This window comes from Plectropomus leopardus, chromosome 1 (assembly GCF_008729295.1).
Source record: "Plectropomus leopardus isolate mb chromosome 1, YSFRI_Pleo_2.0, whole genome shotgun sequence".
Classification (NCBI taxonomy): Eukaryota; Metazoa; Chordata; class Actinopteri; order Perciformes; family Serranidae; genus Plectropomus; species Plectropomus leopardus.
In genome coordinates, this window is record NC_056463.1 from 33925157 (window position 1) to 33950023 (window position 24867).

Sequence of the window (24867 nt, forward strand, 5' to 3'; positions counted from 1 at the left end):
CTACCGTTCCTGCTCCACACTCTCCTCTCTCTCTCTCTCTCTCTCTCTCTCTCTCTCTCTCTCTCTGTCTCTCCTCCTCGCTCCCCTCCTACCGTTTGGACTGCAGCAGTCTCTCCTCAGCCTCCTGTCTTTCTCTCAGCAGCCTCTGCAGGTGAAGGATCTCCCTCTGGTAAGAGGCTGTCCTCCCCTCCGCTGCCTCCTCCAACACTGCCAGTCTGGTTGACGCCTGCCTCCGGTACACCTGCACACACACATACACACATAGGAATGAGATGTGGAGTGTTGCTATGAAGGAGGTGGATTTCAATGAAGGACAGCGCAGCAGAGACAACTGGAGTGGAGGAGGGGGAGTCACACACACTGGGACAAGGTGAGCAACAACACAAACACACACACACTAACCTGCAGATCTTTTATGGAGAGGCTGGTGTGGGTGCGTCTGCTGCAATAGGTGTTCACTTATTAGAGGTGTGTGTGTGTGTGTTTCAGACCAAAATTGAAGTGGAGCTGGAGACCAGAAGTACTGCAGCACACACACTCATACAAGTGGAATACATGTTTGTTGTTATGTGGACTAGTTTGTCTCAGTTGGTGCAGGGTAAGTCTCGGCAATAAAGCAAAAGGAGGGTCAGTAAAGTAAACCAGAAAAATAAATGCAAGAAAATACTTTGAGAGACAAAGAAAGGCAGAGCAATACAAGGATGCACAATAAGTGACAGAGGGTGGATACTGTGTGCTGCTGCTCTGCATTTGGAGATTTAGTGATGAGAAAAACAAGGTCTGCATAAGGACAAACACTGTGTGTGTGTGTGTGCCCTCTACTTGTGTGTGTGCATTGCAGTTTATCACTCTGTCTGCTTGATAAAGGTTAAAGCAAACAAGTTGTTTTCACCCTTTCACTCTTAATAATTATGGGTCATCCTGTAGTTGTCTTGTCTGGATTTGATTCTAAGCCATTTTGGACAGAAGCAGTTTTGCAAAGTGTTTTGTGTTTTAATACTGATGATAGATTTGATACTGGTTTATATATGGCTGTATTTCAGAAGCTGTCCCATCCCTTCTTTTAATCTAGTAATTATGGACAGGACAATCACGATAATCAGGACTTGTGAATTGTAATTATCTAAACATGATGTGTTCATACAAAGCATTTTTTACCCCCAACTGCTCCTGCCTGCTGCAACCACAAAGCATTGACAACATGGCTTCACTTTCAAAAAAAGCCCTTCAGAAAAGCGCCAACACAGGTCAAGTGCTTTTCTGTTAGCCAACCAATCAAAACCAAGGAGATAATCATATTTTTCCCAACAACAAAAACATGGCATAAGTACATGAGGAAAAAATGCTCATTTAAAAAAAAACATGTGCTGTTGAATGGGCAGAGGGATAACATACAGGGTATCAGGTAGCTAAAATAAAACATTTCTAATGAAAACAAGTGGATAAATTGCTTTTTTTCATCTTATTACCTGTACTCCTACTACTAACAGTGTTGTATGGGAACTACTTTTTAAATATCCTTTGGAATTACATGAACTTTATTACTTCCTTAATGACTGTAAAGCAATAATATTAAACATTTCCTATGATTTGGTCAATGGTTGGAGATTTAAATATATGCACTTGTTAAGTGTTTGACAGTTATGCAATTGCTATGCATTTTCCCATTTCTTTTAATTTTACTGTATGAATGTTTGGGCCTCACTTAAGAATTAGTTTGTTCTTAAAGAGGCCACCTTAAGAAAAACAGGGGGGAAAAAAAGAAAAAAAAATAGCCAGGAGTTGGAAATTAAGAGCATGTCAAAATTGTTGATAGCAACTCTATCCCAACAATTTTTAGCTATGTGGAAGAAGTGCCCACCTCCTTATCTAAGCCCTTTCTACCAGAAGCAACAATTCTGACATGCTCTCAATTTTCAGCTCATTATAGAATTATATCAGACCAACATCAGTAAAACTCTAACTGATAACAGTACTATATGGAGCTCAGTGGTATTATTTGTATATCAAATACTTACCTGGTGTTACCTAAAATTGTACAGAAAACTTGGTTGTGACATATAATTTCTGAACAAATATGCACAGATGAGCAGCCAGTTCAATGGCACTATCAGGCTGTACTACTTGTATGGAGAAATGTTTTAAAAAGTAGGGTTTCAGCCAAAAAAAGCATGTGTTTGGGAAGTATTGACCATACATTTGGATAAACTAAACTTGCATTACACTGCAAGAGTTGTGTGAGAGTTTGTAAAGGAAGGTTTTGATATAGTTTTGCTTTTGTTAAAACGCAATCCCCATTTACTTAAATTCATCAAGACTTTTCTCATGTTTTTGGATTCTCCGTTCACTGTGGAGGAATGCGGTAAAACAACTTTTTCTTCAAGAACTCAAGGTAACACGGGGTTAGTAACTGATACTGAAATCATTATTTTAAGGATGAAGTATTCCTTTAATGTCTTTAACAGTCAGACCTTGACATCAATGAGTCACGTGAAATAAATGTACACCACTTTACCCTTCACCTGAATATATAGTTTACAACATTGTTATTATACTGCACCTATGTCATCCATTAAATCATTTGGTAAAGGGCTTTGGCCACTGTAGATGAACTCACTGTTTCTGAATGTACAGGATGACAGAATGCCAGGTTAAGGTTCCTAAAAAGCTTTTTAACCATAAAGTGCCTTGTTTCATCACAGACACAGTCTAAATATGCTATATGACACAACCTGGATTGTTTTAGTTTTCTTTCGTAACCCTTTGAAATCTAAACAAATTGGCTTGATTTCTTTCAAAAACAGAGATAAGGAAATTAGCAACTTAACAACAATAGCTAGAAAAATGAGTAAAATTATATAAATTACATGCAAATTAGCACAGATAAATTGTAAGAAAAAGTAAAAACAAGCAAACAAGGAAATTCCCTGGAAAAAAAGGGCTTTTCCCTCTTTTTTTAAAAAATCTCATCTTACTAATTTCTTTCATCTCTTACCATGTTTTTTTGCAGAAATCAGACCAATTTGTTCTGGCTTCAAAATGTTATATTCCTTGTAAAAAGTGTTTGAATGCAGCACAAGAAAACTGATGTCGATCCAGGTTCCACAGGGTTAAGATTAGCTCTATACTGACCAGTACTAATGCTGACACTGGTATATTTAACTGTTTAACTGTTTTGTCACCTTAAGGTGCGAAAGTCTGTATTTTAGCAAACAAGCATTAGAAGTTTCAAGCACTGAATATATATAAAGTGCATCACCAGGTCAAAAGTGGAAAACATTTCAAAAGCTGTGCTTTTCATTCATTGACTTCTGCGTAGCTGTAAAGCTTAGCATGCTGTGCTCGACAGGCTAATCGGTTTCCTCAAAGTTGACAAAAGAGGCCACAAAGTGCAAGCTGTATTTCAGCGTGACAAGACAATATGCAAACTGTGAGTTAGGCAGTCAATCATAGTGTCGTAAGTAATGTGTCTGACTGATGAAGTATCTGACCTGGATTTTATTTATTGACTTCTTACCAAACACTGTGGAGTGCAGGCTGGTGTGTGTGTGTGTGTGTGTGTGTGTGTGTGTGTGTGTGAGAGAGAGAGAGAGAGAGAGAGAAAGAGAGCAAGAGCAAGAAAAAAAAAGAGAAAGAGACAATGTCAGATGACTCACAATGCAATTAGATACAGCTCAGAACGACACAAGTGCCACAAAGAATCTAATTAGGACTGATTGAAAAAAATGATCTACATGTAACTAAATCTAAGCACATAAATATTATTAATATCAATATAGTGTTAATAAGTAAACAGTATTAATATTAGTATCATATTGTATTGTATCATATTGTACAGTAATGATTTTACACATTTTTCACCCTTTAAAGAGCTGGGCAGGACTGGCCAATTAACCCTGTAGAGGTGACACTCTCACCTCTCTCCTACCATCGCTTCTCAGCAGAAGAACATCTATGTGGTTATTAGATGGCAGCATATGTCATCAGCCACCACCCTGCTGTACTCTGACGTACTTAGTGGCCAGCAGCTATGACAGGCAATTTTCCTTTGCCCCACTTGTGGCCAAAGATTGTGACCTTCTAGATTTCACATGGTCCTTACAAGTGAAAGTCTGACTGATTTCTCAGTGTTTGACATCACTCATTAAAATACTTAATCAAACCACGACAATAATTTAACCAGCCACCCTACACTGTTACAAAGCTTCTTACACTTCTTACACCAGCATCTTACACTGAGAAAGCTATCAAAATGTCTTAAGATAACCAAATTAGTCAATATATTGAGCAATATGCTATGACTAGAACTTAACATGTTCATTATTTCATGTTGCAGCTTGGATATGTTAAACATAGTCCAATGCTTCATTCATATTTTCTTAATGTATTCACATATGTGGTATTTTGTTGTAGTTTTATGGGGGAAATGAATCACCAGATAATGTGTAATCTTTTTTAAAGTGACAGAGAGATTAAAGACATGGGGTAGCTTACAATTTCAAACATCTTTGCCAAAAATGTTCAGGATGCACTCAATAAAAGTTTGAGAAGCTGAAAAACAGCAGGGTGCCCACCTTGTCTTAGCAGAGTGGCTACTGTACAAGGCCCTGCTGACAAGTGGATTCTAAAAATTCATTTTATCCAAGTCTAGTTCCATCTAAGCCTTCAGTATGGGCCTACTGTCTCCCTAGTCAGCATGCAAATTCCTAGTTGTGCCCAGTAATGGATAGAATTGGTATTTTTTTCGTTGGAGAACTATAACCTGGAAAGCAAAATGTCTTCAAAGATGGGTCTGAATCTCCATCAACCCCCTTAGGAGTCAGGAGGGGGACAGCATCAGCCCAGCTGAAGCACTGACATTTAACCCTCACAACATGCTCAGCTGAGCAACGCTAAACCAATGTATCCCCCCCTTCTAGCTGTAGCCAAGAGGCTGGCTGACCTTCTCCACACAGTAACAACAAAAATACTAAAAATTCAGAGCAGACTCGTTTTAAACACGAATCCAGTGGGGTTTAAGTTGCATTAAAAATGTTTTTTTTAAATTATTATTTCAGCACAAAGTATGCTGGTGTTGATTGTTTGAGGTGTGAAAGCAAACAAACCAACCACAGGATTCTATGAGAGCAGATATGTGGTTTTGGCATGATATTAAAAGCTACACTACCAATAAATTCATCTGCTCATCGTGAAATCTGTTCAGGGGTGATCTTATAATGGATCCGTATAAAGTAATGTATATGACTTATTTATGCAAATCATTTGGTAACCATGGTACCACTTTCACACGTCGAAGTGGGTATTTTCCTTGATTAACAGGTCAAAAGCTGTTAAAACTGCTGTGCTTGTATCCACACCAAGCACTTTGTCAGTTCATTAAGTCCATTAAAAAGAGTATGACAGAGATCCCACAGTAATGAGCCCTGAATCAATTTTGTACAAGATGCCTCCTTTTCATCCTGTCCCTACCTGTAAGTCATTATTCATAATATGTGGCCATTTGAAGTCTATTAATAGCCTGCTAATACTATTTAAAATCTTTTAATTTCTTTGCAATCTCTTTGTGACACCACAGAACACAGATATACACATCAGGAGCACTAAGGTGCTGCTAAACTTCTGACAGTCACCTGAATTTGACAGGAGTCCCGAGGATGCAAGAAAGCAATCATCAACACTGTCCAGTCAATAAGTTACAAGTCAGTCGGTTATCTCCTCTTGGTTTGTTTGTTAAACATTAGAGTGAATAAGAAACCGGACCAGAACCAAAATGTAAAAATGTGCTGTTTTTCCCCTTTGGTACAGAAAAAAAATGAAGCGAACTGCGGGTCTGATAGCACCCTTAAGAGTTACAATACAGCTATATTGTATGTGAGCATCAGCTTTCCATGTACATGTCAGAATAACCTCTAAATCTTAAAATCATTAGAAGTACATTTCAATCAGCCAACTCACGGCTATTGGTGGTGCATGTTTGATTACAGATTATCTGTCTCACTTTGTGCTGTGTGACTATAGTGTTTCCAGTTTCAGAAAATATGAAAAAATTGATCCTTAGTGTCCTACTGCCAGTTCAAAGCCAACCATGAACTAGTGCTGCCATGTGTCCTGCCTTATGCTGAAATACAATTTGTGCTACAGCCAATAGCTGTCTGAATGCACAGTAAATCTTGAGCTTGTATTAAAGGCTACTGTATATACACCCTCCCCTGCTTTTATCTATCAACCTGCCATTATTCTAAGTAACACCTCGCAACCTTTCACTTTCTTTCTATCTTTTATCTCCTTTAGCTACTATATTGTACCAGTAACTACTCATTCTTATTTTAACAATACATTTTTACACATCCATAAAATTCATACTCACATTAAGATAATATATAACTTCACTACAACAAACACTAACTCACAAGTCTGTCCAATTCATACCATAGCTCTATATAATAATTTAATCTCTTAAGTAACGGACAAAACAAATCACTTCTCTACATCCATATCCAGTCTTCAAGAACAGAAAAAAACTACAGACAAAAGGTCATGAAATAATATGCACTTTTCTTTGTGCAAACAAATACGATCTTAAATTTTTGTAAAAACATGTATTACTTTCAGTAAAACATTACCTTGATAATGAATTTCATGCCAACATCTTTTGACATTAGTAATGAACTATGATGTGAGCCAGATGTGAGGCAGAGGTCATGCGATCTATGTGCTGCTGGTTGTCCTTTATTGTATGATGGAGTGAAGGAGGAAGTCAGGTGATGTAGTATAAATCACGGGATGGACGGGTCTAACAAACATAGGACTTTGACCCTGGCAACCAGGAGTCCTGTCCTGTGTAAAACCAGGTCAACAGTCAAAGTTGAGTTATTTTAAGCTTTGTACCAACATGACGTCACGTCACGTCACGTCACGTCACGTCACGTCACGTCACTTCTGTAGTGCAACCATAATTTTTTTTTATAGCCAGCAGGAACACTAATACATAAGATATCATAAGTAATGTGTGCATAAAATTCTGTAAAATATCATATGGACTGTTGCATAATGATAGGTTGAACCTGTAACATATTTAAGTTACTTCATGTTATATTTGACCAAATCAATGAACAATAATCTAACTATGATAACACAAATGCTTGCACTAATCATTTGGTCAAATAGCTAAAAACACCCCTTTCTCGAACTGATTAAGTCAAAAATCCAAATGTTTAAATGCCCTGCAACTAACTCCATTCTCTCAGCTACAAGGAATCATTGCATGTATAAACAGACTGACCTTTTCTGCTGAAATTGTCTGCCATTTATCATTAGGTAATTGATATGTCACATAGGGCAGGTAGACCTCAATGACACAAAACCTTACACTACACCAAATCTTACTGCTTTCAATAGAAGACAAATGGATACACTGGATGGGAGCATTGTGAAACAAAAGAAGAGAATATAGGGATTGAAGGGATTAAACTGGTTCACCTGCTGAAGGCACGCTGTGAAGCAAGAGGAAGTAGAGCTGGAGCTGACGGAACAAGCTAGATATTGTATGTTTCACTGCAGTGGTTGCTTACTAGACAGCTTGCTGTGGTAGATAATGTAAGACGGTGGCAGCAATTCTTAGTTCCCAGAGGCCAACAGAAAAACACTGTGGTTGTACTTGTTGACTTCCAGTGGCTAACCACCGAATGATAATAAACTAAAAATATACTGGGCATCTCCCTGTGGCCAAGAGCAGAATCCTGTTTGTATCTGGGCAGCTCCAAGATGTAATAATTTAAAACTTCCTAAATGAGAAGCAGGGTGGGCTTTGAAAAAGAGCTCTAAGTGTCAGCTATCCTTTCTTGGCTTAATAAAAGTTAGAAATGATGACATTTCTCCCTCCAAGGAAGGATCTGATTTGCCAATTCTCATAAGACCCTGCTGTCATGCCCTTCTAGTTAAAGATCTCTGACTTTTGCTCGGAAGTGAAGCTCTTGCGACTGGGGCGAGTCCACAGGTGTGAAGAGGTTTTTTGGGAGTTGGCTTGCAATGGCAAAGGATAACTCTATGGGGTTAGTGCCATGAAAGAAATAAGATAAGCAGGCCTTTTTTTGGCTGCTAAGTATAAAAAACTTCAAAGAAAAAGCAGCATTTTTGCCAATACTACACAAACACAGGCATTACACACACAAACATGCAACCTCCTTTGGTAGAGAACTGGGAGGACAACACAGCCGACCGGTCATCAGATAAACTCAGCTCTATACTCAGGTGTGTCACAAACATCTGCCATAGCCAAGGTCAATGTCACAGTTAGTTCTGGTCATAAATAAGTTAACAGACACATCCATCTATGGAGAATAACTGAAAACAAACTGAAAAACACACTCAGGCACATAATTGGTACTTGAATTATAAAAATCTTGTTGGAAGGTGAAACAACGCAAATGGCTAACATTGGCCTAATTGTGGCATGCTAGTGTTTTGTTGGTCTATAGTAGGACTGAAGGATTTAAATCATGTAATCATAAACTCCATGATAGTTTTCTTCCGTGTTTACCCATTCTGGTTGATTTCCTATTTTTTGTTCTTCTCTTCTCTGACATGAACATTTTGAGGTGAAGGTAGAATATCTAAGTAAATGGTTTGACACCTGTCTTGAATTTATGCTTTGTATTTCTGCAGTGCTAATAGTGTTGACAGATAGCAGACGCTTACTGCCCAGATATGCTGTTACCGTTTGTGTTCCACATTTTGATTAGGGAACAGGGAGTAGCACTGCCATCATGATGAGGACACTGAGGTTGTTGTCACTGTGTTATAAAGCTGGCCAGCTATCTGCTACTCAAGCAGAAGCAGCAATTAGACAGGGATGTGCAGTACATGAGACCTACTGCCACACACTTGGGGCTCATTTACATAGAAAAATAGATATGTCTGTTTCAAATGTTGTAAACTTCACTGTCCTCATATTTCCATGCATCCATTATGACAGCATAGATACAGCCAACAAATGGCACTGGAGGCCGGAATCAACAAACAAACGACAAACATGGCCAAATGAGGCAGCGTTGTGAGGCCATTAAAAACACTGCGATGTGGACAGAGAATTTTTTTCACTGCAAAAGCAATTCATTCCCTTTCTGCAATTTTTTAAATGTCTAATTTTTGAATATCTCACACAAACTACGCTACACTGCCCCAATGAAATTAACGCAGAGTAAAGCCTGACAGATACTGTATTTTTGGGGCCAATGCCGATATAGACATTAGGGAGTAAAAAAATCTAATATTTCTATATCAGCTGATATTATATTCCATTATGCAATGCAAATATCCCTTAGGTATGATCATCAGATTTTTGCAACAAAGACATGTAATAGAGGCAGGATATTTGACAGCTTAAAAATAACCATTATTTCAAAAATGACATCAGTGCACCCAAACAGTAAACTTCATTGGGAAATTAAAAATAAACGTTTCATATCAAGCATATTGGACAACATATAAGCTGATATCGATATATCACTTGGGCTCTAACGCAAAGTATGTAAGTAAGGCTCCATCCATGTCCGTATACGTATGTAACATTGAATATAAATTAGCCCGAACAGTAGCAACAGGACTACCATCATGTTTGCACTGCAAAATATGGAGGCTAATTTCTAAAAGCCCTTTGTCTTTTGGTACATGGATGGGGTAAAAATATGCTCTGAAAGTAAACCTGCAAAGACATATAAGGAGAACATGCCACCACAAAACAGCTAAGTTAGCTTGAAACCCAGGACTTCCTTATTCTGAAGAGCAGTGATCAGCCACCCCACAGCTTTCAAGAATTTTTTTCCGGTTTATTGGGCTTGTTCTGACAGGCCACACTGTTAATATTGGCTGGATCAGCTAGTGGATTAAAACTCTCAGCTGACTCTCAGCTCTCATTTGTGATTTTGTGACAGTGTCACAGGGGCCTATTTCTGTGACTCCTGCATCTATGCTGGAAGGACTGACTGATGTCTCCTCAAAAATGAAACAGCAAGAGTATAGTGATTCCAAAACAGTAATGAGTCAACTGCTCAGATTATATGCTGAAATTCAGATTCAGATTCACTTTATTTTTGCATCTTATCGTATTAAAAATACAAAAAGAGCAAAATTCTTGGGTCTTGCCCCCTTGCCCAGCACATGATGTCCCACACAATACAATGCTATTGTGGATACAATAAAAAGTGCACAGTATAAAGTGCATTACCAAAGTGATTCGCACATTACACTAAAAGCAATATTAGAATAAATAATGTTCCAAAAAGTGTTAAAATTAGTAATTATCATAAGAACTATACTAAAACCTAAATCATTTGACTTCATAATCATAACAACAGAATCTTAAAATATGTCAGTAAGCTTTCCGTGCCATTTAACCCCATTAACTCATTATACAACTACCTTATTGATACACAGAATATAACTACTTCAACCCTTTTGTATCCTGAATGCTGTAGCTTATCTAAATGTTTTAGAACCTATGTCATGTTGCAGCAGGGTATGTTTCATTAGTGATCACTTTTTCCCTGCCTCACACTGTTGTGCGTGCCTGGATTAAATAGCAGAGAGCCTCCTAAACTGAGCCATATCCCTAGACATATAGTAATTGTTGCTTACACTTACACTTTGACAAATGTTGTCCAGACAGATTATTTTCAGAAACACGTGTCATTTTAAAGCCACACATCCATCATTGTAACAGGTTTACACGTTTTTCACAGATCAATGTGCAGAATGCAGAGCAGAGAGACCATAACTAATTATACAGCAGTGTGTTCAGATAAATGTACCAATCCACCAAATGAAGCACAGATACCAACTGTTCTATCAAAGATGATTACTACTTAGGCCCCAACCCTATTTACCCTAAACCATCTTAATTAGACAGCTCTGTGGCATGAGTTTGAAAAGTTTAACAACAAACAGACTTGACAAATGTTAATAGACGAGATCTGTGCACAAATAATGAGTGGGTAGAGGACTTCTGCAAGTAGCCCAATATTCAATGGCCAGATATATACATATATTTGGTGAAGAAACATATTGTGTAAGCTCAGTAGAAATTACGAGCATACCAGTCACTAGATGCTAATGACCATGTACTCTTTGGTTATGTGCAGAACTTCAAATACCATTACACAGACTCAAGAGATTTGTGTTGTGAAATTAGAAATCCTCCTTAGCTAAGGTGAAGAAAATATAACCACTATGTATGGGGCTTGGTTTATAATTAAAACAATACTACCTAACAGAAAAAATGTACCTGATTTTGTGTTGTTAGCTTGGTAGATTGCATAGTTCAGAGCTTGATGAAACTGTTTTCATGCAAAAGTGAATTCTGCCTCTGTCTTATTGTAACACAAGCATATTTTATCATGTCCTCCAGTGGAATTAACTATTATCACACTAAAGACTTCCTTGCGATCACTTGTATCAGTCAGAGCTGATCAGATGATCAGATCTGTATAAAATAATGAAAGGTTCAATTTCACTTTCACTTTGCTTGGTACTGTACTGCTCCATCTGTGCCCAGAGAATGCAGAAGAAAGAGACGCAGCTCCAAAACTGGAAAATCAGAGCTGTTGCTCTGAAACAATCCTGATCTTGTCAAATATGACCTCTAACAAACGAACATGCAACAGCCAGACAGTTTGATGCTAACAGTTTGGTTCCATTTTTAAAGCTTGCTGACTTATCGCAACAGCTGGTGGAAAATTCTGCTTATGTTGCCAACATGAGCGATTTTAATGTAGCCAGCTGTAAAAGGGACTATTGGTTGCTTGTTATGTCAATGATCTAGACATTATTGCATCTTTAATATCAAACATTAGAAGTGTGGGCATTATCTAAATGGCTTCTAAATATACATGCAGTCAGATGTATGAAAATCTTAAGTTTTACCAAAATATTGTTGCAAAAGGCAAAGTTCTTGTGCTGTTATTTCAAAGTATACATAAAGACTGATCAACTGCAGCTTATTCTAGTATGTATATACTTTTGTTATGAGAGCAGTTTACCAAAAGACTGCTTTATGTTTACGCTTAATTGTTGTGATCAAGAATGAAAGATCTGCCAACAGCAGCATGAAAATAATCCTCTGGATCAATGGAATAATTCAGAGATGCATCACCAAGCAGATATTCTGACATCAAAGGTCAAAGCTATCATCAATAATCCACACTGAAAGAAGGAGACAGAAGAGAGGAGGGGACAAAGGAGCACATAACATAAGGGATGGGGAAGATAAGTGTCCCATCTTGCTTTCCATATTGTAAAGGGACATTTTACAAATCGTGAGCCAAACACACACACACACACACACACACACACACACACACACACACACACACACACACACACACACACACACACACACACACACACACACACAAATGTGCAGCCAGCTAAGAACTGTGGGGTGCACAAGGAGCTTTTTTAAGAGGCATGTGTTGTTGGATGCCTGCTGTAAGTTTGTCAGTCAAAATGCTGTGATGGCAAATTGTTGACACATGTAAGGAAAATAACTTTTTTTTTTTCAAAGAATGAATATAACATTGTCAGTGAAATCAGACAAACTCAGACTGCAAATCTTAACCCCCAAGCCACTGAGCAGAACTCACCAGCTAAAAGCAAAAGTAAATGGTGTTTTGTAGAGGAGAACATAAATCTACTAACCTATTTCCCCTTATTAGATGCTACAAATGCAGGTAAACACAGCATTTCATCTAGTTCATCTTGCCAAGATCTATGCAGAATATTGATTGTTGAGTAATTCTGGCTGCTAAGGTGCAGATCCAACAGAGCGTCTGGAGCTCTACAGACTTCTGTAGCTGTGATAACACAGCTCAGACTTTGCTTTTATCTTGATGATCAAAGTATTTTCCACTATGCTGCAAAATATGTTGATCAAAGTACTTTTCTGCTTTTAAAAAGATTGACTTGTTACTGATGGTAGTTTGTAGAAAAACTCAAGGTGATACTTCATTGATTTTCCCGACGGGGAAATTCTCCTCTGTTTCTACCTCCTATGAGAGCTCAGGGTCAGCTGAAAAACAGCATGAATTAAGCTGGTTGGGATTCACAGGCAGACATACATAATGTTCTGAAATACTAGTCCTCTAAACTGAATGACAAAATATGTTGTAAGTAGCTGCCCTTGAGAACTACATGTTTTATCATCTGATGCCCCTAGCACCAGGGCAATATAATTTGTCAGTGCCAGCCAAAATTTTTCTAAGTCACTTTTAAAAAATGTATTTGTTTCATCATCTGACAAAACGATGGTGAAGATTAGGCACAAGAAAGATTTGGCTAGGTTAAGGGAAGATCATAGCTTGGGGTAAAGTATGAACTGGAGCACTTGCTGAAATGATTGATGCTGTCGTTCTTCTGGGGAGGACAGTCTTGTTCTAACTGCATGTGTGAAAAGAGAAAGTGACTTAATAAGGAAACAGACAATTATGCACTAATATCATAAAATCCTGAAGTAGTTGCACTCCAATGCATACTTATAATCTAGAAACTTTAATAATAATCTTTACTTTAATAATAAACTTTAATAATCAGCTGATAGTTTCCTAAACTTGAATCACGCTTTGCCTGTTAATTCACTGTGCACAAGATAATGCAGTACGTGATTTTGGAAGTGTATCCTTCAGTATCAACAGCAACACTGCCAGACAGCCTTCTGTAACCTTGGTGTGTCAGGGCCTTTACTTTAAGTGAATTGAATTCTATCGAACTATCTAAAGGTGTTAGGACAAGTTTGCATGTTCTGCGGTCTTTAATTAAAATAAAGCCTTGCCTAAATGAAGAGCAATTCTGAATGACACAAGGCCTGTGAGTTCCTTGACTGACTGTCAGTATGATTTCTAAAAATTCCAATATAATAGGATATAATAGGAGTAACTCTCCAGTGTTTTCAGGAGAACGATAGTAACATAACTGGATCGATAATTACTCTGGAGGACAAGAACACATTTTCATCCTTTCCAGCATCAAGACTTCCTTAACTCCCCTCCAATCAGTTACATAAATGTCAAATGTCAGCTTCTGTCCACCTCTTCCCTGTGTCATTCCTCCTGCATAGTGCAGAAAATAGCTTTCAAATCAATCTTTCACCTTTCAAATTCAACATATTTACCACAAGGACCAACTTATCAGTTAACCTGTCATTAAGTCAGTCAACCAGCCAATTAATCAGCCTGTCAGACAGTCAGTGCACTAGTCAGTGCACTAGTCAACCAACCAACCAATCAGTCACAGCATATATATTTGAACATACATATTCCAACATTAAAGCTTTTGTCCTACATTTCTTCACTCTCCATGTGAAATTTACAACACCACTGCAACTAGTAGACACAGGGTGGTTGATTTATTAATCACATAGTGGTTGATTTATTAATCAACACAGTGTCACTCCATTGGTTATCCCTGCCTTTGATTATTTATTGTCCTTCTGTCAAACCTCACTACAATTATAGCTCCATTTTCGACCCCAACATGAGCCCTCTGTCATTTATCCCTTTTTCAAGCCTTGATTAGCCAACCATATCCCTCTTTACCTCTCTACAATCCCTATATCCAGTTAGCCACCTGCCACAGCAGCTTTATAACCAAGCAATAGTATCCCAGGTATGAAGCATGGTTGTTCAGTGGGAGACAGTTCACTGCTAATTGGGATGTTTTACAATACCAATGGATATCTGGGAATTTATGTGAATATCTTTGTCATAGAATCTACAGCAGCCAGCAACTACTGAAAATGAGTAGTTAAGCTAATACGTCAGTGTCAGCTGCAGTTTCTCTAATGGCCACTAAATGGTGTTTCAAGCAATGAACAAACACATCGCCTCAAAGCAGCCACATCCTCAATTATGTATAACTTTAAGCCTGACATTTGAAAGGGCGAGTTATATAATATTTCATCCCCTGTGAGCAGGGAAATTAGCTATAAAGATCAAAAATGTTTTTGGTTTTTTTTGGTTTTTTTTGTTTTTTTTATCAGGCTGTAAACATATTCATTTCTGCTGTTAAGTTGGGCATTTTAACACAGGGGTCTATGGGGATTGACTTATTGACCATGTGGCCATTAGAGGAACTGCAGTTTTTCACACTTCTACGTTGGCTTCATTTTTTTAGCCTCGAAGGCTGCCACTTGATTTTACAAACAATATATTGCCTACAGGCTACATTACTCGTAATTAATGCTTTCTTTGTTGTGAGGTTATTAGTGTGATTCCTCACAGGCATGATGCAGATTTTGTTCAGATACCTTTCAACACCAAGCTGAAAACAATTTCAAGGTTGAGAATCTGGCAATGATAAAGAATAGAAAATCATGGTTGATTGTTGAACCATTGCAACCCAGTGAAAACTTGTCTCAAATGACAACTGCTCTGATCTGCTCTGGACCATCCATCTGGTTGGGTCTGCAGAGATGGAAAAGCCTGTGGTGATTAATAGCTTTCCACACACAGTGTTCCCTCTCACTGACTAGGAACCTCACAATGGCAGACTCTGCAAGGTAATTAGTCGACTCTACCTACAAAAACTAATGGCAATATTTGCAAGTGTTCAAAATATATTAACAGCCTCTACAGCCAATTGGGTAGAGGGCATGCCACAGACTCACAACATCCCAAACTCTATTCCAGCAGTGGGCCTTTTTCGACTGCTTTGTACAAAGATTAACTAGAGGTGTGAAATGGAAAAACAGAGGATTGTTGCATGCACAGTAAATGGATGCACATTTCAGCAACTACAAATAGTTAATTTATATTGACAGTTGGTAACAATACTGTAGTGTTAAAGGTAGCAATAAGCCGATAAAAGAACTCCAAAAGAAGAAAAGAATCTTACAAAAACAATATTGATGATGTTTCAAACATTTAGAAGATGTTTTATGAGATAAGTAAGATGTTTTAAGGTCATAAAGAAGTATTTCACTGCTGGAAAGAGGGTCTTTTAACAACACTAGGCTGTCTCTGCAGTATTAAGATGCAAATACCTTTGAAATTAGTACTATATGACTAGAGAAAACAGAGAAGAAAAGACTGTGGCATTCACTTTTGCTTAAGAGGTAGAAAACCTACAACTACCAGAACGCACTGCTTAACACCAGATAAATAAACGCTCCAGTTGGTAGGTGACTTAATGTGAATTCATCCATGGAGTAAGTGTGCAGGCTTTAAATTTTTTTTTTCAACTTGTCCATTTGACACAATTGCGGCCAGCTAACAAAAAATCTTGTAGTACTGTTAAACCGTAACCTAAAAAAATGTTGCGGAAAACATTTGAGGAAAGAAATAGGCAGCAGAGTTCTGTAATAGAATCATATTTTATATTTGATTACCGCTCCATTTACCGTTTTGTCAGCCTCCGTTTTCACTGTCAGGAAACAGCTTGGTCCCACTCCCTGTTCATCTCTCGCTATTGCAGCTTAGTTTAAGGAGGTTTACCACAGTTCATTGACACATATTGTTATGATACAGAACTGGTTCAAAATTGGGAAATTATCCCTTTAAGAACACACACAATTCTTTCTGGTAAAAAAGCTAAACGTGTGTATACAATGTAAACTCCACAGGATAGCTTTAAGAACAACTGTACCCATGTTCAAGTTAATGTTGCATAACAAGAAGCTGTATTTTCTCTTGCACAATCCAAGTGCAGTGCCCTTTATTTACAACCTTTGTTTGTCTGGGAAAACTGGGCAATTCTCCTCCAGGGATCTCTACAGCACAAGTTGTTTTTTTCTGACATCTTTTAGACATGTTTCAGAAGGCTTTTTAACGCAACAGACTGCTGGCTAAAATATTTAACAGTCAGCAAGTCACAGAGAGGCCTGCTGGGCAACTGCCAGTGCAACATTCACCTATTCAATCTATATTTCATGGTCATGAATGAATGAATGAATGACTTTTCTTTATATAGCATCTTCCTGACGGGAGGGGGACTGGTTAATGAAAAATAGAGGTAAAGTAAGAAGTAACAACAGGAATGAAGTAACTGTCTGCAACTATAACTCACATATGCACACAGTGATGTTTTTAGGGTTTTACTGAACCCTCTCCAAACTTTTTAACCTTTACTGAATCATACTTAATTTGACCAAACAGACCTGGACCTGAGGAAAGACAGGCCAGTTTCAAATTCTGCCTCGCTTGGGGGATACACTAAAGAATGCACGTTCACCATCACTTCACCATCTTAGCAAGCATTAAAGTCTTCCTCCAGACATGTTTTCAAGTATAATTATTCTGATGCAAGTTTTTGATTAACAAGGGTATAACAGTTTAAAAAATAAACCTCTTAAAAGGGGCTGGAAGCTGATCTACTCTTCTTCCTCCTCCACCCTGCTCACTGCTACTTTCAGAAGGGTTTCCAGACCCAGACTCAGATGAAAAGTCTGCTGTTTGCAAAAATTGGTGACTAGCAGACATGTAGTTTGGATCCCTTCTTTGTTTATGTTGTTTGTTAGCTTGTAACTGGCAATGGCTGACACAGGGTTAGTGGTTGTGACACATACAATTATATTTGCTACAATGGAGTATTTAGAAAAGGAAGCTCAAGGGGTCAGTTTTACATCCAAAAACTACACACAACTCTACTGTGTTTGCTAATGCTAACTCTACTCTCTGTACTCACAGTGGGAAGGCAAATATTTCCAGTGATGACCATCACTAGGGAGAACTAAAGGCAATGTAGCTTTTCCTCTTTGGATGACTGATCTTTGCCACTTTGGGGTACCTGTACTGGTGTGCCCCTCCATTGACACAAAGTCAGCCCTCGTGAGGAGGAGGCCAGGCTCATATAGACCACACAGTATGTAATGTTTGTTCCTGAGGACAGCCTCCAGCAGTTCCTGGTACTATGTTTGTTGACTCAGCTACAGAAATGGTACCTGCCCATTAACCTCATGCCTGTCAATTGCTCTTGGCACGATTGACAGTGAAACCCACCAACAGTGTGGGGGCTTTTTGGCACACATACCTATGATGGCAATGTTCTAGGGCACACACACATACACACACACACACACACACACACACACACACACACACACACACACACATAAACTGTCATACTTACATAACAAGAGAAGTTAGTTAAATCAAAGAACTACTGTATATTTGTCTACATATAGCAAATTGGGATTCACATTTTAAGCTCTGCTGCAGGCTTCTGTTTTTCTTCAATCTGAAGAAGTGGAACAAGTCTATCTATGACATTGTACAGACCAGAGGACAAAGCAAGTGTGATCACAACTATTTGACAATCCTCAGGGACACAAATTATATTATGAAAACTATATTTTCATAATAGAATGATGCTGAAATCTCACTACACCTCTTCTCTACCTGAAGATGTCAGTGATCTCGTCTGCTACTGTAAAGGTCTGAGGCAGAGTGGAGGCTCCTTCACCTAAATTCCATTCATGCTTAGTGTCTATGGATACATGCTCACAGCTATTTGACCTTATTAATCATGACTGACAGTTTCTTGCTGTTCCTCCATGGAGGCAACTGATCATTAGGGTTTCCTCTTGTCAGCTGATAATTATGTACGTTCCCTCTGAAGCTGTTGGCATCAACCAATATGCCAGTGTGAGTGTAGTAACTTGTACACGCACTGTCCTGAACCTTGACCCCAGATCTTAGCTTGAATCTATCTTTATGGTTGGTGGGTGATGGCAATAGAGTGCTGTCTTTAAAGGGGCAGTTCACCGCAAAATCAAAAATACACATTTTTCCTCTTACCTGTTGTGCCATTTATCAATTTAGATTGTGTTGGTGTGGGGTGCCGAGTGTTGGAGATATCTGCCAATAAGATGTCTGCTCTTCTCAATATAATTGAACTAGATGGCTTGTGGTGTTTAAAGCACTGGAAAGCAACATTTGAAAAACTCAACAGCAATGTCTCTTTTGAGGAATCATGACCCAGTTACTCAAGATAATCCACAGACCTTGCTGTAAGCAGTTTCATGTAGAAACACCTTTTTTTGTCACTTGGAGCACCATAAGCCAAATGCCATCTAGTTCCATTACACTGGAGAGGAGGCAGACATCTCTGTGACCTATATCTCCAAATTCCAGTAACTCACACCAAAACAACCTAGACTGATATAAGCAGCACTACAGGTAAGAGGGGAAAAAAAGTATTTTTGATTTGGGTGAACAGTCCCTTAAAAGCATGCTGCACAGAAAGGATATGCTTAGTTTTGGGGGTGAAAACTGCGACATCTGATGATCCTTGTGTTTGATTTACTTTTTAACTTTGTTTAATTTCTTGCATACATGACAACTGAGACTCATCAAATACTGCAAATATGTGCATTTTAGGCATGGGTGACAGCAATGAGTCATCTTACAGTGCATCCCCACTACATGCGACCAATTCGCCTCAATTCACGTCCGCCCTGCCACACTGGTCCCTTGTATCCATCCATAATCCCCCACCCCCTTTTCTTCCACAGAAAGTTATTTCCTGAATTTATGCAGAGCTGTTCAGAAAGTATCTGGAGCTGCAGCTTGAGTGGCTGTTTTGATGTGAGATATGTTTTAATTTTTGAAATTGTCATGCCCTCTGGTCCTGCTGCCAGCTCGGTTCGCATCCCAGGTGTCCCAGTATGCTTTGTATGGAAAATCAGTCGCTTCCCAGTACAAAATGAGTGGGACCGGATATCTGGTTGTGTGAAGTCGTGTATAGTGGGGATGTTCCCTTTGAACAGTCAGTGGTCACTGATGGTTTTCAAGCGTCTTTTTTTGCACATAATAATTGCCACCCATCATCATCTTGTTTTTTCTTTCAACTGTTCTGCTTTTAACCTGAATTTATTCATATTACTACTAACTAAAACACTCTTAAGGTCAGTATACACATAAAAAAGTGAATGGCTTTCAACAACAAAATCTCATTGCTCTATACTGTAGTTCCATATCTTAACGGAAAGCTATAAATGGGTTTCCGACATCCAAAGAACAATAAATACATATTTACAAAATCCCTAAAAGTAACAATATCAGCTTAAATTCAGGGACTGGTCATTTTAATTCAGACCTGCAACAATATCCTGTTTACAACAAAATTTCAAATTCACCAAGAAATGTTAAAAGATCAGCTATCCCTACCACCTCTCCCCCAAAGATCAGTAGCATTCAGGTCTCTTGCTTTGTCAGAAAGGGCTCTGGGATGACACCCTGATCCAACTCCCAAACCATAAATCATTCATCAGCAGCAGGTACAGAGAATAGAAGCAGCCAGAGAAGGCAAAGACCTGACCTTTCCCTGCTGGGAAGAGATACAGCAGATAACAGAAACATCAGCCTGCTTCACTGCAATTGCCAACATTCTAGTGCTGCATTTTGACTGTGCCTGCTTATGGAGATGTATTACATAAGAATGCACCCTCCCAGTGTTTGCTTGCTCTGGACTCTGTGCATCACAGTGCACTGAGATTCATTACTAACTTCAGTCCCCTTACTCATCACTGTGCCCTGTATGCTCGGGCTGAGTGGCTGTCTTTAAAACTGCGTAGACTTTTTCATTGGCATTCTCTTATTTATAAAGTTGTTCTTGACCTACTTCCAGCATATTTATGTGTCTACATTAAACAAAAACTTGAAAATGGCTATGCTCTCCATTCATAGAACTTGTTCTTATTGTCTATAGCTAGAGTTCATAAGAAGTTTGGGAAAAGAGCCTTTATGTGCGCAGCGTCATATATTTGGAATCCTCCGCAGAAAAGCGTAAAGCTGAACTTTTTGGTTCCTCTCTGCCGTTTCAAAGCACAGTTGCAGGACTTTTGCATGTCATCTTCTGCATGCCAATGTCAGGGAGTGTCTTAGCTGGTCTTTTAATTATCTTGTTTTTATGGTTTTAATTTTAGCCTATATTAACATATTTTGTAGTCCTTCCTTATGTTAAATTTATTTGTGTTTTATATTGTTGCTCTGTTGTTAGTTGTATATTTTTATTTTTGTATTTTTGTTCCATGTTGTCTGTAACTTCTGTTGCTGCCCATCTTGGCGAGGTAACTCTTGGAAAAGAGATTTTTAATTTTAAAAGGTTATTCTGCTTAAATAAAAAAGTAAAAAATAGCTGAAGTCAAATGTAATGCTGGACTTAATAAGTACAGTACCATTATGCTTCTAACTCTTTTTCTTAAAATGTCTTAATCTGCCTCTGTATTTTTTTGTCCTTCACCAGAACATGACTTGAAGATGAGTTGTCCACAGACTGAGTTAGAGGACGAGTGTCCTCCCCCAGAGGAACTAGAATGTAAAATCTGTTACCAACGCTACAATGCCAACAACCGCAAGCCTAAGATCCTGGACTGCCTGCACCGGGTCTGCGCCCGCTGCCTCATTAAGATCTTGGACATTGCCGACGGGGCAGGCTTCATTTCCTGCCCCTTCTGCAGACACCAAACCGAGATCACAGAGTATGAGATATCAGCCCTCCCTGATGATGCCATCATCATGTCCCATTTGGCAATGCGGGACAAATCCTGGAGCTCCGACCACAATAGGGAGGTGGTCCTGACTCCAACGAGTTTCTCCTCCTCCAGCCCGTCTCACGACTCCTCCAACTGCCTGGTCATCACTATAATGGAGGTGCAGAGGGACTTGCAGCACTCGCCAAGCCAAAATGGCAGCTCTGACGTCTATGCTGAGCAGAGCCTGGACTCTGTATCGATGGGCTCCAATGGGCCGGCTGATCAGGACGCCCTGTCCAAGTTCTGTAATCATGTCCCACGCATCCTGGTCTGGCTGCTGGGTTTCTTGTACTTTGGATCACTGCCTCTAGGAATCTACTTGTTGGTGATCCAAAGAGTGACGCTGGGCATTGTGTGCGTTAGCTTGGTTCCATCAAGCCTGACAGTTTGCCTGGTCTACGGGTTCTGCCAGTGTCTATGCCAGGGCATGTGTGACTGCTCCTCCAGGGGCTGATAGGACACTATCCAAAAACTGGTGGTGTGAGGTTGGGTCAAAGTCAGCTGCAGTAAACAGGTATTTGATGTGTTTTGTGAATAGATGGTGGGCCAGGGGTAAAGATGATGACCTCTCTTACACAGACTTTGCAAGTCTACCTGTTTATTATCTTCATGCAAATAATGGGCCAGCAAAGAAACCTCTAGCATTGGTCCGTCCTTTTGTTAGGCCAGCCGGTTTGACCAGTTTGGCCCACCAGGAACAGAGCCCCTGACAAGGTGTGTTAGTCGGAGCAGCGCCTACATTTCTGTAATGTATTTCTGTAACCTTAATTTGTTCGGTGTTGTGTGTATGACCTAGCCTAACATCACATTTGGGAGCAGACTTTTAATCTTTGACTTGCATATCGACAGCTCTGATAGAGTCCTGGGCCCTCATTTATCAACGCCGTGTACCCAACAAAAATCTTGCACGCAATCGTCTGAATATTTACTACTCTCAGGATGTTTTTAAGTTAATTAACAATTGCATTTAAGCATGATTGATTGACTTTCTTAATTTCCATGTCTTACACACAACATGCTCGAGCCTCATGGATTTACAAGACACCAAAAGTGCAGTTGCACTGGTCAAACATTTCATTATATTTCATTTCATTACATATTTACTTGTTGTTTTACAGCTCAGTCTGAAACAAAATATTCCGCTCTCTCTTCTGAAGCACAAGTAAGGTTTTTCATAATCACCCAGCCAAACAAAATCAACGTAAATGGATGTCATTTTCACATAAAGCACATCCCACATGTCCTTACAAATAGAACAACAAAACAAAAAAATGAAACTCAATTTCACCTAGCTCACATATGACTGGACAATTGCAGGTACAAACAGTGTTGTGGCTATTTTTGGATACCAGTTAAACTTAAATGCACCTCTTAGGCACTAATTAACAATAAAAATACTGCAAATGTTTCTTTTTTTCCCACAAATTTTTTTGTTAGTGTTCATCCCATCTACAAGACAGCATTCGTGGAGGCACTACATGTTACCAAGTAAAAGGTATTTCAAAGATGAACACATATAAATTATGATACTGGTCTTTCTATCAGCTCTAAAAAGCGTGTGGATTGTTTGTTGTATTTTTTGTCGCCTATTTTACTGCCACAGCAATGGCTTTGGGCACAGGTCTGATGAGGTTGTTAGTATTGCTTACTAAATGTGCCCCCCTGTTGTCTCCCTATCTTTCTTTGCCTCAAATGCAGACAATGCTACTCACAGTTGTTGTGTTAAATAGATTTAGTTAATGTGAGGCATAAACCAGATTCATATCTCAGGTTTTTTGATACTCTTTTAGTGATACGCAACAAACTTTTCATTGAGTTCCTTCTTGGGTTGAACATAGCAAGGTTGCTCTGTTGAATTTTGTGGTACCGGTTGTTAAAAGCTAACTTGCCTTGATGTGGGAGTCCTCATGCTGTTAGTCACATGCACATAGTGCCATACTAAAGCCATGTGGATTTGATGTTGAGTAGCACCTCAAGGTTGTGTGCATTATTCATGTGGTATCTTGATTTTGCATGTAAGCGAAAAGCTCCCCTACATGTACCATGCTGGCATATGGAAGAAAGGTCACAATAAACGATGGTGTCATTTTAACATAATTTCCCATGCATTCGCAGGAAAAATGCCATTTTTGATCATGTCTGCTGAAGCTTTAAAGTCCCCCGTGCGAACTAAAAAGTGGTTTCCCCTGTGACCAAGACATACATTTTTGTGTCAGAAGTTTGTCTCCTGGGAATTCTTGAACTGTACAGTCATACCCAGCAATGTGTGACATTTGGCTATTTAAAAGAATAAGAAATGAATTCAAAAAGAATTTAGGGTACACATTGAGCATTTCGTTTTGAGAGTGGAATTGTTCACGAGCATGGTGGTTTATAATTTGTGGGTTTTATTAATTCAGATGACTTTGGGGGTTGCTTGGAGCATTATGCACATTTGACAGGAACTGAATTTCTTCACACACATTCAACATTTTCCCCCTAGGAGCCAATTTAGAACCTTTTCTGTACAATGTTGATAACTGAGGGCCCTTGGCTTATAACTTTTATATATATTTAATGCTAAACTTCAGGTGATGACATTTCTCATCAAAATGGATATGTAGCATTTTGGAATGTTAATTCATTTCATGCTAAACCCCTCCTCTATAAGTCCTGCTTATTCTAAATGGACTGGTAAATGGTAAATGGACTGTTCAGGCTCTGACGTTTGGGTTCTATATATCCTTTCTTACCTTTCCTTTCTCACCTTCTTTCTACCACTGTTTCTCTATGTGTCTCCATACCTGCTCCCTCTGTTTTCCTGTGTTTCTGTCTGTGATCTCCTGATCTCCTGCAGCTCTCAGCTTAGTGCCACACTACTGATTACAGAAGCTACAATCAAATAAATGGAGAATTATTTTCTACATTTCTGTTTGTGGACTTATTTTATGTCTGCTGCATGCTTATTTAGTCTGCAACAGTCAACATCACTTTCATCATAGTTCAATCTTGCATTGTTTGTCTTATCAAGCTCAAGGAGACAAGATGCTGTTTTTTTTTTCAATTTCTAACCAATAAAATTACAAAGCCGTGGGCTTATTTGTTATTCTGCTGAGAAAACAAGAGGGACATTTTAATCTCCAATCAATTTCTAAAGTCTCTGATAACCATGGACACTTAACATTTTTTTTTACATTTTTTTTATGTAGCAGATACATTGAAACTTGTTTAAATAGTTTTCAAGTATGTTTCAATAATGCTGTGGTTAATGTGTAGCTTGGTTTAGGCAAATTGTTATGGTTAGGAAAAGATTTTTCATTGAAGGTTATTATTATCATTATTATTGGCTTTTTGCCTTGATCAGAGAG

General features: G+C 38.8%; 2 protein-coding genes across 3 annotated transcripts in view; one reads left to right on the forward strand and one right to left on the reverse strand.

Annotated features, from left to right (window-relative positions):
- cep89 (centrosomal protein 89) overlaps positions 1–24867 on the reverse strand; it is an 81056-nt gene that overhangs the window by 18471 nt on the left and 37718 nt on the right. The window contains exon 17 of one of the 2 annotated variants that reach the window (XM_042484220.1): positions 93–241. In XM_042484220.1, the coding sequence (XP_042340154.1) occupies positions 93–241 (149 nt within the window). Of the gene's footprint in view, positions 1–92; positions 242–3496; positions 3538–24867 lie in introns of those variants that run through there. The other variant, XM_042484229.1, reaches the window with a different exon arrangement.
- On the forward strand, positions 235–23442 carry zgc:165481 (uncharacterized protein LOC100073327 homolog). The gene is made up of 2 exons (XM_042484237.1): positions 235–370; positions 21232–23442. The coding sequence occupies exons 1-2, from the start codon at positions 307–309 to the stop codon at positions 21972–21974; spliced, it is 807 nt and encodes a 268-aa protein (XP_042340171.1). The 5' UTR covers positions 235–306; the 3' UTR covers positions 21975–23442.